This window comes from Astyanax mexicanus, chromosome 22 (genome assembly GCF_023375975.1).
Source record: "Astyanax mexicanus isolate ESR-SI-001 chromosome 22, AstMex3_surface, whole genome shotgun sequence".
NCBI classification, from domain to species: domain Eukaryota; kingdom Metazoa; phylum Chordata; class Actinopteri; order Characiformes; family Acestrorhamphidae; genus Astyanax; species Astyanax mexicanus.
Genome location: NC_064429.1, coordinates 7290068 through 7306902, shown reverse-complemented (window position 1 = coordinate 7306902; position 16835 = coordinate 7290068). Strand labels below are relative to the sequence as shown.

The 16835-nt window shown below is 37.1% G+C and overlaps 2 protein-coding genes across 3 annotated transcripts in view; both read left to right on the top strand.

The window, feature by feature from the left end:
* The first annotated feature begins 154 nt into the window (after positions 1-154).
* Positions 155-16835, top strand: part of naaladl1 (N-acetylated alpha-linked acidic dipeptidase like 1) — a 28511-nt gene continuing 11830 nt past the window's right edge. Inside the window, exons 1-10 of one of the 2 annotated variants that reach the window (XM_022668268.2) lie at positions 155-219; positions 1458-1532; positions 2776-2866; positions 3562-3721; positions 5025-5197; positions 6770-6891; positions 13932-14051; positions 14976-15168; positions 15287-15380; positions 16137-16241. In XM_022668268.2, coding sequence (XP_022523989.2) covers positions 3699-3721; positions 5025-5197; positions 6770-6891; positions 13932-14051; positions 14976-15168; positions 15287-15380; positions 16137-16241 — 830 coding nt within the window. In that variant the 5' untranslated portion in view covers positions 155-219; positions 1458-1532; positions 2776-2866; positions 3562-3698. Of the gene's footprint in view, positions 220-1457; positions 1533-2775; positions 2867-3390; positions 3722-5024; positions 5198-6769; positions 6892-13931; positions 14052-14975; positions 15169-15286; positions 15381-16136; positions 16242-16835 lie in introns of those variants that run through there. The other variant, XM_022668267.2, reaches the window with a different exon arrangement.
* On the top strand, positions 8949-11391 carry LOC111191976 (E3 SUMO-protein ligase ZBED1). The gene is made up of 2 exons (XM_022668269.2): positions 8949-10588; positions 11308-11391. Exon 1 carries the CDS (start codon positions 9106-9108, stop codon positions 10213-10215), a length of 1110 nt encoding a protein of 369 aa, XP_022523990.2. The 5' UTR covers positions 8949-9105; the 3' UTR covers positions 10216-10588; positions 11308-11391.

The following is a 16835-nucleotide window of genomic DNA, read 5'->3' as shown; positions in this document are numbered from 1 at the left end:
GTTGTTGTTGTTGTTGTTATTATTATAAACTGCCGGTTAGTGAGTCGATTTTTATTTTATTTTATTTTATTTATTTAATACACATAGGTTGTATATTTTAAGCTATTAGTAAAAAAAAAAAATCTAAAAATAGAGGTACCGTGAAGTCTCGCGGTTTGGGCGGGAACGAGGCAGGTCTCAGAGAAACGGGAGAAGAATGACCGGCCATGGGTTTACTAGGTTGGTTAAGTTTGTTACCTAAATTATTACGTTTTTTGATAGTTTTGGTGGATAACTTTATGTTTTATTACTGGTAAATATAGTTTATATCAGTGTTTTTCCTCAGAAGAGCAGCAGTTTTACCTGAGAACGTAAGAAAAGCTTGGTTACATTGAGCTGGTTTAATAGCTAAGCTAAGCTAAGCTAACGTTTTGAGCAAACAAGCTACGTTAACTCGTTAGCTAGTTTAGCTAATTTAATTAACCTAGCGAGCCTAGAGTTCTTAATTTACAAACTTAAAAGTGTTGAACAAACCAAAATACTCTGAAGCATTTAGGTACTCTTATCTGGGGAGCTGTTAACTTGCGGTTTCTAGGGCTGTTAACTCGAATTAACTTATCCTACAATAGAGGGATAAGTTAATTCTTAGTCTTTCTTTCCTAGGGCGGACCTAATGAGAGCCAGTTTCATCATAATGTTTTTGATGGTCTTTGCGACTGCACTTAATAATATTTAATTCAAGTTTTTGAAATGTTTCGGATTGACTGAGCTTTATTTCTTTTTTTTTTTTCTTTACTTAGTTGAGTAGTTCTTGCTTCTTATAATATGGATTAGAACATTATTTAAAAAAGCGTTTTTTACTGTATGCCATGTCTACCTCTTCACAACTTTACAACGGATGCATTTAAACACATTAAGAGGCAATAAATTCACGTAATTAACTCTAGATGAAGCACAGCTGATAACTGAAAGTCTGAATTCCAGGTGACTCTACCTCATAAAGCTGACTGAATAAAAAATCCAGCCAAGATGTGCAAAGCTGTCATCTAAGCAAGAGAGAATCTTCAAAGAATCTATTTTTTTTTACTGAATAATTCCATGTGTCCCCCCTAATTGTTTTCAAGTCGTTAGTATTAATCTACAGTGTAAGGAAAAAGGCTTTTAGTTTTTTTGTGTTATAGCATAGACAGAGTGTCATTCAGGTGTGCAGACTATAGGAAAAATAATTGTTGACTAATCAGAAAAATAATCGACTGCCAAATTAATAATTCATTGGAGCCCTAACTCGATAGCAGGAGTTTAAGGATAAGGTGTGTTGAGAGCAGGGTAAACACAAAAATGTGTAGAAGAAGAGGCGCTCCAAGACTTGGGTTGGTAAACCCCAGTTAAGAAAGCTTTTTATTCAATAAAAAATGCTATAAATTATAGTATTTATGCGTTCATTGTCTGTTTTTGCTTCTTCCTGGTCTTGGTTTCAGTGGGTACCCTCTTCAGAATCATCATTGTGCACGAAACAGCAACACCCCCTGGACAGGGAATCAGCCCATAACATGGTACCGAGACTCACACTCACACCCATCATTAAGATCACTTACCCATAGTACAGTTTAGCATAGCCAGTTTAAATTGCTATACATGTCCTAGAAAAGTTGAGCTGTTCAATTTCTGAGATTGCACATTTTAGCAGCTAAAGCCCTATTTACTCCAAAATCATGTGCTGCAGTGTTTAACATCATATAATGATGGATATGATGGGTAGTCATTTATTTTCATAGAATTACCAGTAGTAGTCGATGTAGTATTTAAGGATTTTTTCCTTTCTAGCTAGCATCCGTTTTATTGGTTTTATTCTGTCAAGCTACACATGATTTGTTCCCAATTTGATGGCATATGTATACATTTTTTTATGAAGATGTGGTATTCTTTATTCACATGTATATCAATAATAAATGAAACACAACAAAACACATTAAACATTATGATGCGTAGTATGTAAAAGCTTTGTGTGTTCATGACTTCCTTTCTAGATTTTTAATCTTTCTCCAAAAATAACTGTAGTCTGTAACTGTAGTCTGTTCATCCCTATTAGTCTGCATTAGCCATGTGTGTAATCCAGTTCATACTAAGTGTTTGTATGTATTTTTTAATTTTTTATTATTATTTTTTTTATATATATACATGTTCTTGAGTCAGAAAAGATCTAAATATCATAATAAATGGCATCAATGTCTTTCTACTATTCCTGAAAAGCCAAATATATTAATTATAAAAACAGAGATAAAAATAGCGCAATAAGGTTCTCGCAGAAATCATTCATCCATTCAGGAAAGAGACTAAACAACAATGCCTATTATAAAAGTACTTTTTAACATGGTTTATGCAACTACACAGTCTTACCCAAAACTTACAGACTGTCACTTTAGCCTAACTTATTATTAAACTAAATTTATATTAATGCTACTGTTATTCTTCTGTTTTTTTTTTTATCATTTGTGATTATATCAGAACACCCGATCATAAGAACAGACAGGTTCCACTGTAGCTAAAGTACCAGCAGCAGCCAAAGCTACTTCTGTAAAGCAACATCATCTGTTGTAAAAAAAAAAAAAAAAAAAAAAAAAAAAAAAAAAAAAAAAAAAAAAAGAGTAATTAATGCAAACAATATAAGAGCACTATAAAATTTGCAATAACACTGCAACAATAGGAAAATAGTTCCAATATAGATTTAAGCATGGTGTTGTTGCCTGTTATCAGACACCACATAATCAGGTCTGTTTAATATGGTTCAATTTACAGATGCTGTAAACTGATACGGGAGGAGAAGAAGAATGAGACTTTTCGTGTTCCTGATTTCTGAAGGCCATGTGTCTGAACCGAGCTGTGTGAGGTGTGTGTGAGTTTTCAGGGGAGTAAAGTCCAACTTGAAAGTCCACAACAATCATTTATTTAACCAGGTTAGCAGAGGTGGATTGTAGCTGCATATTTCGTAAGGCTAAGTGTAGTTTTGATGGATCTTTCTTGTTTTTTTATTGATGGAAGGAGCTTCCTTTTTCCTAAATTCAATTTTGTTTTTTTCACATTTCGTTCATAATAACTTAGTTTAGCATTTTAAAAGCATTCTGTCATTATTTGCCATTGTATTCACCTCTTACATTTGAGCTTTAACATTATTTATTAGAGCAGATGGACAATAAAGTTTGCCAACTTACTTGGTGGTACATCAGGTGTTTTTGGACTCAAGATAACTCGAGAGACCTTTACCGTAGTTTGAGGATGGTTTTAATCTCCTCTACCCAGCCCTGTTAATTAGTAAACTTTATGGACTTGCTGGATTGATCCTTATCATAGGTGGGCTTTTGAGGATCATCTGTTCATCATATCTTTCACCCTTGTGACCTTCATCTTGAGGCCATAACCTTCCACACGTCACACTCTTTCAACACTACCTTCTATTACTAAAGTACCCGGCGTTGTTTACGAAGCCACAGATCTGATTAGTGCCAGGTGCGGTAACACAGGTAACTCCTGATAGATACAGAACCTTCAGGATGCTGAAGAAGATCCTGCTGTTTGGTTTCGCAGGCCTGGCCGTCCTCGCCGTGGGGATCCTGATCGGACACTTCGGCATCGAGCAGGACAACTCGCCCAAATGGGTGCGGGATCTGTCTCAGAACGTGGACGAGAGCCTCATCAAGAAGTTCATCGCTGAGGTGGACAACATGAAGATACAGGAGAACCTCAGGTGAGTTCAGCATCAGTTAGAGCTTTAAATAAGTGAGTAAATAAAAAATTATGTACTTTATAACCAAATGTTTAACCTTATCTGTATTGTCCATGTTACTATTGCATAGGAAGTTGTTCTTGGAGTGTGTCTTTATAGAATAATCCAAAACTAACTAAATGTATGACTGCATATTAAGTGTAAAGTGAGAATACAAGGTATTAGAGAAGTTCTTGGTTCACTTTCTGGCATATTTAGTTTAGATCTTAAGATAATAGATGAATGGACCAATAGAAATGCTTCAAAATAATAGAACACATATTTTTACATTGACTTCCACAGAAAATTAAAATGGTTATTTAAGTTACATTACTAATGCTAATGCACATTGTTCTTTTTTTAACTGCTAGGCTAACAGAGAACATTATTAGGATATTAAGCTACATTTTGTAATTGTTCCTGGAAGGTTAGCCTGTAACATTTCAGAAGCGATGTTTCAAGAGTGTTCTGAAAACGTGCGAGATAATAATAGTGTGCATCACAATTAGTGTTTATTGGTCATCCGAAAGATTCACACACAATGGAAACGTTAAAAGTAACATTTTACAAAAACTACAAATTAAAACTTGGACACAAGTGATGTTGCAGTGACGTTACTAGACGTTTAAAAACGCTAAAAATGTTCTAAGAACATCCTAGTTCATCTAATAACCTACAGCTCTGGAAAAAATTAAGAGACCACTTCAGTTCATGAATTTTGCTATTTATAGGTATCTGTTTGAGTAAAATGAACATTATTGTTTTATTCTATAAATTATAGACAACATTTCTTCCAAATTCTAAATAAAAATATTGTCATTTAGAGCATTTATTTGCAGAAAATGAGAAATGGCTAAAACAACAAAAAATGCAGAGCTTTCAGACATCAATTAATGCAAAGAAAACAAGTTCATATTCATGTTCATAAAGTTTTAAGTGTTCAGAAATCAGTATTTGGTGGAATAACCCTGGTTTTTATGCATCTTGGTATATTCTCCTACACCAGTCTTACACACTGCTTTTCGATAACTTTATGGCACTCCTGGTGCAAAAAGTTCAGCTTGGTTTGATGGCTTGTGATCATCCATCTTCCTCTTGATTATATTTCAGAGGTTTTTAATTTAATAAAATTAAAGAAACTCATAATTTTTGAGTGGTCTCTTATTTTTTTAATGTTTTAAGAAAATGAAGTGTAACATTCAGAAAATGTTTTGCAGACCTAAAAAATTCAGGTTTAGCTGTTACAGCAGCACACTAAAAACAACCTGATTTTAATCATCCATAGGAAACTGACTGAGGTTCCTCACATGGCCACAACGCCTGGGGACGAGGCCACGGTAGAATACATGCTGAAGAGGTGGCAGGATAAAGACAGTGGTCTGGATGCTGCATGGAGGGAAGATTACCGGGTCTACTTGTCCTTTCCAAAGAAAGACACACCAAATACTGTCACCGTGGGTGAGTGGTAACTCTACTGGTAATAACCTGCAGGTGTATACTATATTTCCAGCCGTCTGTGGACACTCCTTTTAATGAAAACATTCCCAAACTGGCGCACCCACTGCTGACACACACATGAACACAGCGTGTCTAGTCCCTGTAAAGACAATAGAGTAGGGCTCTCTGGAGCAAATAAATATGATTATGCCCAATGCCAGGCTTGGGCTAAAGGGGTATAAAGTCCACAGCATGGAGCTGTGGAACAGAGGAACTGTGTTCTCTTCAGTGATTGTGTTTATTTCAGGAATTTGGGATTTGACAGTTGAGCATTGGGGATTACTTGGGATGAGGATGATGGTGCAGCATCCTGACCTTAAGTACAAAGCCTTCTTTGGAAAGTAGAGACAGTTATTCCAACAAAGGCAGGATACATGCTTTTTTAGTACCTTCAATTAAAAAAAAAAAAATAAAATAATTAAACAGGTGTCTCAGTTCCAATACTTTTTTTTGTGTTAGAGTCACTTGAATTTAAGTTCTGATCTGATTCTGTGCAATGCAGTAATGTTTAGGTCATTTTTAAATATTTTTTTATTTAATTAGAATCCTGGTCATGTAGCTGCACATCAGCTGCTGGAACAGAGTAGATAGCTCTGGCCACTCAGCAATGATGTGGTGATTGGCTTTACATGTGTCAAAAGAGGCATGTGCTGGTCTTCGCCCTCCTTGGGGGGAGATATACAGCTGACTAGCAGCTAAATTGGTGGGACAATTGGCCAGATAAATTCAGAGTAAAAAGGAAAAAAAAAGATGTGGTATTAAAACAAGCAAACAAATTATTTAACCACAAAAATATTTTTGTAAAAGTCTTATCTTGTACTGGCCTGCGTGTCTTAAAGAATAACAATTGCTTACTGAGCACATTAATGAAAACATTATATTTAAGCCATTTTTAATTTGCTTAAGAATGAACTAAAACATTAAAATCACCAGCACAAATATCAAACAGTGCACATATATAAAAACCTTGTAACCTACCAGCTTTTAAGCATGTATTAATAAATATTTAAATGTAAATAAAATAATCAGTTTTTATTTTAATCTGCTGATTATATTTTAATGTGACTGAGTGTAACTGAGAGCTATAACAGATAAAATGTACACTAGTGTAGCTGCATATGGTGTGTGGGTGTGTGTAAGTGACAGAGCGAGCGGGTGTGAGAGAGAAAGTCTTCAGCACAGTGATGCTGTGATGGTATGTCAACAGTTAGTAGTAGTAGTAGTAGTAGTAGTAGTAGTATATATATTGCACATCCGTTCTCCTAGCCTACCACTGCCCAGCTCACGGTTCAGCTCACTGTCACTCAGGGTGTCTGAACGGAACGCCCACTCATAGAAATCTAATACAGCCGTATCATTTCCACATAATTCCAATAATCTGAAAATTAAATAATTTACCCTGAGTTCCAACCACATGGTCGGATTGTGAACTTATTTCAGTTTAAATACAAGAGGTGCATTTGCTCTTCCATCGTTCTGATATGCTGATAATAATGCAGAAGAATTCCTTAATGTGTATTCTTTTTTTTTTAGTAAGTCCTTCCAATGCCGTGCTGTTCAAAGCCCAGGAGAAAGAGAAGGCGTACACTCCAGACCAGGAGGACCCAGAAGTGGTGCAGCCATACGCCGCCTATGGACCTGCTGGACATGCCAGGGTACCTCTCATAAACACAACTTCTTTCCTGTTTTTTTTTTTTTTTTTTTTTTTTTTTTTCAGACCATCACAGTATAGAAATCAAATGATATATTTAGTTTTGCCCATTCAGCCTGAAAAAGCTTAGCTCCATCCATTCATACTGTAAAAATATTAGCAAAAAAAAAATTATTTTACGCACTATAAGGCGAACTAGCAATGAATCTCTATTTTTAAACATAAGGTGCACTAGATCATAAGGTGCATTTTAAGTGACAGTAGTAAGGAACAGGTGTGTCGCCATGGTGCCCTTCTAATAGGGAAGCAGAAAAACGTTTCCTGAAAAACGTTTATTTGGGTGAGTAAAGCACTTCCATTTATTTACAGTGAGCTTAGATTCCGTGGATAGCAGCAGCGCTAGCAGCATGCTAACTGCATGTAGCAGTAATTTAAGTATATAGTAGTTATTTAACTTTCTGCCGGGACAGATTGTTTTGAGGACGACAATATGTTTTTACACTTAAAGCGAACATATGTGAAGCGGGAAAACAGGAACCCTGAGTGTTTCGGTTAACCAGGGCGCTATCAACTAGTGGTTCGTCCCATGTAGCATGTTTTAACATGCCAAACACGCAGACTACAGTCCAGTATACTCGTCTCTGAATTCAAAAGAGCTAGCGCTGCGGTTAGCAACTAGTGCTACTACTGCTCTAGCCTTAGTGCTGGAGAAACTTCACTGAAACTCCTTTATAACACTGGACTTTACTGCTTCTTAATACCTTAAAATGTAAAATGTTGAGTACGACAATGAGTTTTCACACTTAAAGTAAACACTGGGGGAAGAAGGGGGGCAGTTAAAAAATGCCAAAATAGAAATTCTCGAGTAAACACTTCACTTTTGCAATTTTTGCTTGCAGTTTTTTTACATTAACCTTAATTAAAGTGCTCTTCCACATGCTATGTGCATTTACACATTCTTACCAGAGATGGCTCCAAATCCCCATATCATTAAAACCTTCTTAGAGTCACTTTAAGTGTCTCAGTCATTTGTCTTATCTCTAGTGTGAATTCACTAAGAGCAATTCCTTCTGCCACCTAAAAACGCCTTAAGTGTAATTTCAGTAAGAGATAGCAGATGATAAGGGTTTTTATAGACACTAACGCTTTATGAATTGGCTTGAGAGACATTTTTACAGCCTTATTGTAATTCACATTCTATTGCAGTGCAATAAAATCAACCTTGCTCATCCAAACTGCAGCTAGATTATGATAAACAATGCGCCGAATTGACGTTACATCAGATTATAAGACTATGATTATTTAAAGAAATAAAAAAGATAAAGCCTTTGTCTCTTAAAGATAAAACAATAATGAGATATAACAATTTTGTAGCATTGTAGCAAGACTCGCATTTTAACTCAAAAGGCAACATTTTTGCAAATCAGCCTCCGGACTGAATCCAGACTGGGAATCGCAGGGCATCTCACAATACGAGATTATCACAATACTGTGATACTTGATATGTAAGTCAGTTCTGTAAAATACTTACTGAAGATGATATATACTTCTAAATAAGCAAATACCAGAAATTATGGATTTATTGGTCAATATTATCAATATTATTCACCGCAGGTTAAGTTTAGAGCATCTACAATTTAAATAATATGATTCATATTTGATGCTAAACTGATAATGTATCGAATATGTATGGATTTGTTTTGACTTTCAAAATAATACTAAATTCTCAGATTATTTGCATAGTTTTAGATTACATTTGCTCCTAATTTTATTGCCATATTTCTTTCGATATTATTAAATTAGTAAAAAATTTTTTTATAAAAATTCTCTCTCTCCCTCTCTCTCTGAATTTTTGAGTTGAATTTTAAGATGTCCTTCATAAAGAATGGGGCAATAAAGTTTATTACAGCATCAAAACTAAAACTGATTGGTAAACAGACACTTAATTGTCTTCTTGTTCTGAGTATTTCTGGGATGGGTAGGGTAATATTATATATATATATATATATATATGTATGTATGTGTGTATGTATATATATATATATATTAGGTTTGCTTGTCACGGCGCGGGGCGTGTGTAAACCGTACAGGGTCCACGTTTTTTTTTTTTCTCCAGACGTTCGAAATTCGCATTATAGCCAAATGCCCGTATGTCACCACGTGGTTCTCATTCGTGCCAAAGAAGCGAAAGCAAAGGTTTGTGGTGGCGTGGACAAACATGGCAAGTGGGAGTGGAGAAGGCAGGCTGCCTAGGCCAGAGATGAAGGATGCCCCAGCTTTGTTTAAATCAGGTGTGTGGGATCATTTCGGATTCCCCGTCACATACGATGATACTGGCAATAAAAACGTGGATCGAACTGTTACAATATGCAAGCATTGCAAAACCCGCATTGCATACGCTAGTGGAAACACTTCCAATATGACCGGCCATTTACGAAGACATCACCCAAGTGTGTCAGTAGAGGGGAGGAGAGGAGAGCCTGCCAAAAAGCCATTCACAATCAGCGCGGCATTTAAACAGCCCCTGGCTGAGGACACCGCCAAGGCGAAATCAATTTCCAAAGCCATAGGTATATTCATTGCAAAGGACATGCAGCCCTACAGCGTGGTGGAGGGTGAAGGCTTTAGGAATATGATAAAGGTGCTGGAGCCGCGGTACGTCATGCCCTCTCGTAGATACTTTGGCACCAATGTGATACCGAACTTATATGAAGAGACAAGGGTGGACATAGTTAAGGAGTTATCTGAGGCATGCCAAATAGCTCTGACGACGGATGGATGGACTTCCAGGTCCACCGAAAGCTACCTTACAGTGACTGCCCACTACATTACTCCCCAATGGGAGTTACGAAGCTGCGTATTGCAAACGCGCCCAATATATGAGAGTCACACAAGCGAATTTCTCTCCGAAAAGCTAAGAGAGGTGGTGGAGGAATGGAAATTGGAGAGGGACAACGGCACCATCCCTGTCACGACTGACAATGCCAAGAACATAGTGAATGCAGTAGGTTTGACGGAGGGACTTGGGCCACAGATATCCTGCTTTGCTCACACAGTCAACCTGGCAGCCAAAAGCGCCATCTCTACAGCCCAAATCTCACGACTGCTGGCGAAGGTCAGAAAGGTGGTCACTTTTTTCCATCGAAGCACAACAGCCGCCTTCATCTTGAAAACAAAGCAGGACATGCTGACACTGCCAGACCACAAGTTAATTCACGACGTGCCAACGCGCTGGAACTCCACATACGATATGTTAGAGCGCTATGTGGAGCAACAGGCGGCCCTCTATTCCGCGGTGACGGACAAAAATATGAAAAAAAAAAGCTAAGGACATTTCCCTGTTAACCGACAGTGAAACAAAGCTGACAGAGGGCTTCATTGATGTTCTTAAACCTTTGAAGAATGTGACTACCCTGATGAGCACAGAAACATCTCCCTCTGTCTCAATGATTATGCCACTGCAGAGGATGGTACTGAAAGCAATGGCACCACGTGCAGACGACAGTTCCACCATCAAAGATGCCAAGGCAGCCATCACCAAGGATCTTCAAAGCAGATACAGTGACCATAGTATTCAGGATTATCTGCACAGAGCCACAGCACTGGATCCCAGGTTCAAGTCCTTGCCTTATCTGGATGAAGCCTGCGTTCAGAAAATCTGGGATGATCTCACATTGGAAATTGTAAACCTCGAAGAGCAGGTAAGCTATTTTGATTTTATGATGTATATTATCTAAAATAGGCCTAAATGTTATTTATCAATTCTAAACTGCATGTAAAGTTTTTTTTTGCATTTGTAATATTTATATTCCCCACTGCCCTGTGGAACATACTGTAACTGTGTTAGAGTTTAGATTCTCAGCCCGGGTCGGCCGAGATTTCCCAACACTCTCGCCGGCGGGCTCGGCCTTAAAAAAAAATATCCATGATGTAGGCGTCTGTTTTTAATGCTATTTTTATTTTATATAAAGCTATGGCGTGATCATCAAAATATAGAAAAGTAACACATCAAACTGTGATGTAAAAAAGTTGCACAACTTAGAATGTTATAATCAGGCAGCAGTTTAGCATTAGCGTTTTTTTATATTAGTTTATTGATTTTCTACTGTTGTGTTGACTATTTCGTTTTTATCTTTTGAAATTCGTTAGATTATATTTTTGTTATTATTTTGGGGTTAGTTTAGTTGGTGATTTTGCCAATTTCATATTTTTTTTCTGTTATAATTAAATTCGCATTAGCCGTTCCTCTGGGCTCTGCTCTGTATTTTAGCTCCCTCTTCTATCGGTGGATCGCTCATAGCGTTGGTATGCCTGAACGGCTCTGGCCTGGTCGGGCTGGCATTTTTGGGCCCGATCAAAGCTCTAAACTGTGTCACTGTCATTAACATTTCCTAAATGTCTATTTTCTGATTCTTGTCAGGCTCAACAACACTGTGAAGCTCAGGCAGCCAGTTCATCCTCAGCAGCGGAATCTGAGCCGTCAGAGACCTCTCCTCCCCACAAGAAATCTGCCATGGCAACAGTTTTTGCTGATTTTTTTACAACAGAGGCAAGAAGTACAAAGCCTTTGCCAGAAACCATTCGTGAAGAGGTCACCTCATACAAGGAAACAAGCTGCATTTCTGTGGATGAAGATCCCCTCGCATGGTGGAAAACCAACGCACATAAGTATCCCCATGTAGCAAAGTTGGCACAACGTGACCTGGCTGTCCCAGGTACATCTGTGCCAAGTGAGCGTGTTTTTTCCACAGCAGGGGACATTGTCACTGCAAGTAGGTCTCGCCTCTTGCCAGAAAATGTTGACAAACTGATTTTCATGCAGAAGAATATGAGAATTAAGTGAAAGGGGAGGGCTGTTTTAAACAGTGCAGTGCAGGGTTTTATTGCAATATTTACACTGATGGTGTCTGTGTGTTTTTGTTCTAAGTTGTTTTAATATAACAATGGCACTTTAAGTTTAGGTTTAAAAAATCCAGCCATATGTTTCAAAGCACTGCACTTTAATTTCAAGTGGAAAAAAATACATCCTTACTCTCAGGGATTAGAAGAGTTGTTGATTTTGTTTTCTGTTGAGCTGGTTGGATGGTGGGCTCATATTATGTTTCAATTTCTATTCTGTGATATTGAAAAAGGTTCCTGTAGATGGATGTCACCAGATGGCAGCACACATTCCTGACACTTTTTTTGAGTAATAAATGTAAAACATGTTGAAATCATTCATGTCTTCCCTCTTGTTCTATCAAAATACTATCTTTCTGAGATTGTTAAAACAGCGTGCTTTGAGTAAATTGAAACTCAAGTTTGTGCATTATTTTTATTATTATTATGTATTATGTATTATTATGTAATGCTTTGCTAAAGGCAGCACTGTGTAATGTCATAGAAGTGTAGTGCTATGGTAGTAAAATCTTTTCAGCGACTATTACAGTGTTCCATTGGTGTAACGGCGTGTATTATGGGGCTAAGATAAAAAAGAAAAAAAAAAAAAAACAAGAACCGTACAAAACCGTAAACCGTAGACCTCAAACCGTGATACACACCGAACCGTGAATTTTGTGATCCGTGCCACCGCTAATATATATATATATATATATTAGGGATGCAAATGATTAATCGACTTTAGATTAATTGTCGATCAAGAGGTTGCTCGAACAAAATGTATTACTCGCGATTAATCGCTAGAGGGCGCTACTGTAGTAACTTGAACAGAGCGTGAGAACGAGAGGTGAACACGACTCGCGAGAGACCAGGGTTGAAAACAAAATGAAGCGGGCGAAAATAAGTGCGGTGTGGGACCATTTCAACAGTGTTAATTTAGGCAAAGAAGTCAAATGTTCTCTGTGTAATGCGGTATTGAAATACAACAGTTCCACTAGCTCACTCAGTTATCATTTGAACACCGTCACAGTTTCACTGAGAGCGCGAGCGTGTGATGAGAGAAGGGCGGAGGACATTACAGAGAGGATATGCAGCATGATCAAGAGAGATTTGATGCCAATCAAGACAGTTGACGGTACAGGGTTTCAGGATCTCATTGCATTGAGGATTGTTGAGGATTTCCTAATTAATAGCCTAGATGCAGTTTCTTCATAATCTATAGGCTCAATAATAATCTGTTTGGCTCTCTATTTAATTTCTTCTATTCTTTTTTTTTTTTTTTTTTAATATGTCTAATGTTACAAAAACGCAAAAACTGAGCCAGTCCTTAATTTATTTCTCTTTTTAAATTAAAGAATGTATTTTCTTATACCATAAAAAGTCTGCTTTCTTTTCCTAATGCATAATTACTTGAGGAATATATAATATAATATAATACAATATAATTATCATAATATAATATATACTTTTTGAGCTCAGTGTTTTAACTATTTAGCTGGTATTTTTAAAGGCCCTATTGAAACACTAAAATTCAGGTAAAAACGCCGCTTATCAATTAATCGAAAGTCGATCGATAAGATCAATCAACTAATGATTAACGAATTAATCGATAATTTGCATCCCTAATATATATACATATATATATATATATATATATGTATGTATGTATGTATGTATATATATATATATATATATAATATTACCCTACCCATCCCAGAAATACTCAGAACAAGAAGACAATTAAGTGTCTGTTTACCAATCAGTTTTAGTTTTGATGCTGTAATAAACTTTATTGCCCCATTCTTTATGAAGGACATCTTACAATTCAAACACTGAGAATGAGATCATTAATGTGCAATATGCCCTTTCTACCTTTTTTAATGTATGCATAATATAATCTTGTATGGATTGCAAATAAATAACTGCTACTCAAACACCATCTTATGACAATAATGAGATGGTGAACTCATTTATTCATATTTTTTTTTAGCTTTTTCTTTTTTATTTATTTAATATGTTTCTATTTATATCTACTAGATATTTCTGTACAAATATGGCAAAGTCTATATATTTCCTTGGGATACATTTAATAATATAAAATATATTGTATAATTATAATTTTTTTTGTATAATGGCTGCTGTGCTCTATCCCTTTGTTGTGTGTAGGGGAAGCTGGTGTATGCTAACCAGGGGAAAGTGAGTGACTACGAGCTCTTGAACAGAACACTGGACCTCAGTGGAACCATCGCCATTGTCAGATACGGAGGAGCAGGACGAGGAGCAAAAGTACGATATGTCTAAATGACTACACTCAAAATGCTTACACAATCTACAAAAACCACAAGTAAAGTAACTTAATTTTGGTATTGACATACTTGCGTCTTTCACAATAATTATGTCCTCAACTTATCACATGATAAGTAAACATGATGTTGAGATGTTTTAACCAGATGAGCTGTTTTGTTCTCCTCTGATCAGATGTGTGAGCGAGAGTAGGCACTACACGCACACAGTTTCATGCTGTTTAATTAAAGGATATCTTCTGTTTTAATGCATGTAAAAACTAGTCAAACCAGTCTCCTTTCTGAACACTTGAGTTTTATTCATACATATGTATGTATATATTTATAAATATGCACTGTATCAATAAACACTGTTTTTAAATAAAGCTGTCATACCAGCTCTATTGGGCTAATAGGATCTCACACACAGCTACTGGAAAAAAAAAAGAAAAATAAGAGACCACTTTAAACTAATCAGTTTTTCTGAAATTACTATTTATATGTATATGTTTAAGTTTAATAAATATTGTCCTTCTATAAATAGTTGACAACATTTCTCTCAAGTTTCAAATAAGAATATTGACATTTAGAGTATTTACTTACAGAAAATGATCAAAATAATGAAAAAGATGCAGTGATTTCCATGTTTTTTAAGAGTTCATAAATCAATATTTGGTGGATTTGGTGGACTTCATGCTTTTGGCATGCTCTCCTCCACCAGTCTTACACACTGCTTTTGGGTGACCTTATGCCACTCCTGGCGCAAAAACTTAAGCTTCGTTTGATGGCTTGTGTCCATCAATGGGGTTTAAAAATATACCTTAAAAATATACATTAAATACAGTAATCGTGACAGGCCTAGCCATACTCATGAGCTATTTTAGTTTACAGACATTGATTGTTCTTGTTTTGTTGATTAATTGAACAGGCGATCAACGCGGCTCCGTTCGGGGTGGTCGGGGTGCTTGTCTACACAGATCCCTATGACATCAACGACGGCCTGATGTCTGATGAAAACGAGACTTACCCTCACTCCTGGTACCTCCCTCCATCTGGTGCAGAAAGAGGAAGTTTCACCAGTGATTTTGGAGACCCGCTGACACCTTACCTGGCTGCCAAAAGTAACCATGTGTTCTACCTCGACCTGCATGTGGTTTTAAATCTGTCTTTACAATTTTTTGCCATTGGTGTCTATTGAAACTCACGTAACAAATCCAAATGTATTCTTTTTATTTTCAGAGGATACATACAGGATTCCTGAGGAGAATATCAATGGGGCTCCGCCTATTCCAATCCAGCCAATAGGTTTTGGGGATGCCCAGGCCTTGATATGGTAGGTTTAGACTGGCTCTATCATAGAAAACTAAGGACCCTATTTTAGCAGTCTAGAGGACACCGGTCAGTTGCGGATTGCACAGCTGGATTTAGGGCGTGTCTGTGTGTCTTTGGTATCGTAAGGACGTAAAAAAAATCAGCCTTTTGCAGCTTGAAATGCGCAAAAGGCATGAACTAATTATCTTAATTAACGATGGGTGTGTTTTGAACGTAACATGAAATAAATCATTCAGCTGTCACTTGCCATTCCCTTAAAGAAAAGAAAAAAGTGTACATGCACTAAGATAGGATTGGGCGGCTGACTGTTGACTGTTGTCAGGGTTTTAATCAGTCAGTGGAGCTCCTGTATTTCTTGCTACCAAGATAAAAACATGTCAGATATTTACTTAAACACACCTCACTTTCAGACCACCATGCCCATCATTGTAGATTTATTCTTTCTCTCTGACGCTATTGTAATGGTGCGGGCACATGGAGTGAAAATATGTTGACGGGTTGTAAGATATCAGCATCACAGCCCAACTTGCACACGGTGTACGATGGGGCTCTAGATGTTTTCCATTTGTACCATTTATATGGCACTGCAATATTATAACAAATCACGTCTTGACTACCATCTTCCAATCAGTTTAGTCTAACAGTAATAATGTCTTTTATATGTCTGATTTTATTCACCACCTCATTTAAATTCTACGGTGGATTTAATATTTGCATTTATAGTCCAATTAACATTTTTGTGTGATGTTTGTGGCAGTGAGCTTGGTGGATCTGCAGCTCCTACAGACTGGCAAGGCTCTTTTCCCTGCACATACAATTTTGGTGGACCAGGATTCCGGGATGCATCAACATATCAGGACAGGTACGGTGGACGTTGTAGTCTTTATCTTAAGGACAGGTTGTAAAGACCAGTTAAGCCGCTCAGTTTCAGTTTAGTTCATCAGCACCGGGGCTGGGGTAGCATTAGCCGCTAACCACCTTTTCCCCATTCATGGGAAATATTATATTTATATACCTCGGCTAGGTGCTAGGTCTTTGGCCATTCAGATGTGACTATTATCGGACTGTAGCCTGCTGCTCACCCTGGCTAGCGCAGCTGGAGCAGAACTAACATTAGCCGATAACTGCACTAGAGGAGGAGTGTATATATTCTCAGAGGAGAGTATATTGAACTGAACCGCTTTAAACTTTTTTAAACTCGCCCCCTCAATATGACATACCAAAGTTACTCCACATGGTGGCGCTAATCAAATAAATAGGGTGAATCTGCGGTAAAGAATATTTGTTTAGTTGTGTGAACCTGACACTAATGAATCTGTAATTCCTGGTATTTGTTCATTTAGGCGTATTTTATTTTCTGCTGACAAGTGGACCTGATCCCTCTAATCTACGTGTTTATATGGATTCAAAAATGATGTGAAAATAGTTAAAACTGTAGTAACAGGGATCTAATACC

What these genes read in the sequence shown, in the direction of transcription:
- LOC111191976 (XM_022668269.2), top strand. Translation starts at nt 9,106, where the DNA reads ATGGCAAGTGGGAGTGGAGAAGGCAGGCTGCCTAGGCCAGAGATGAAG.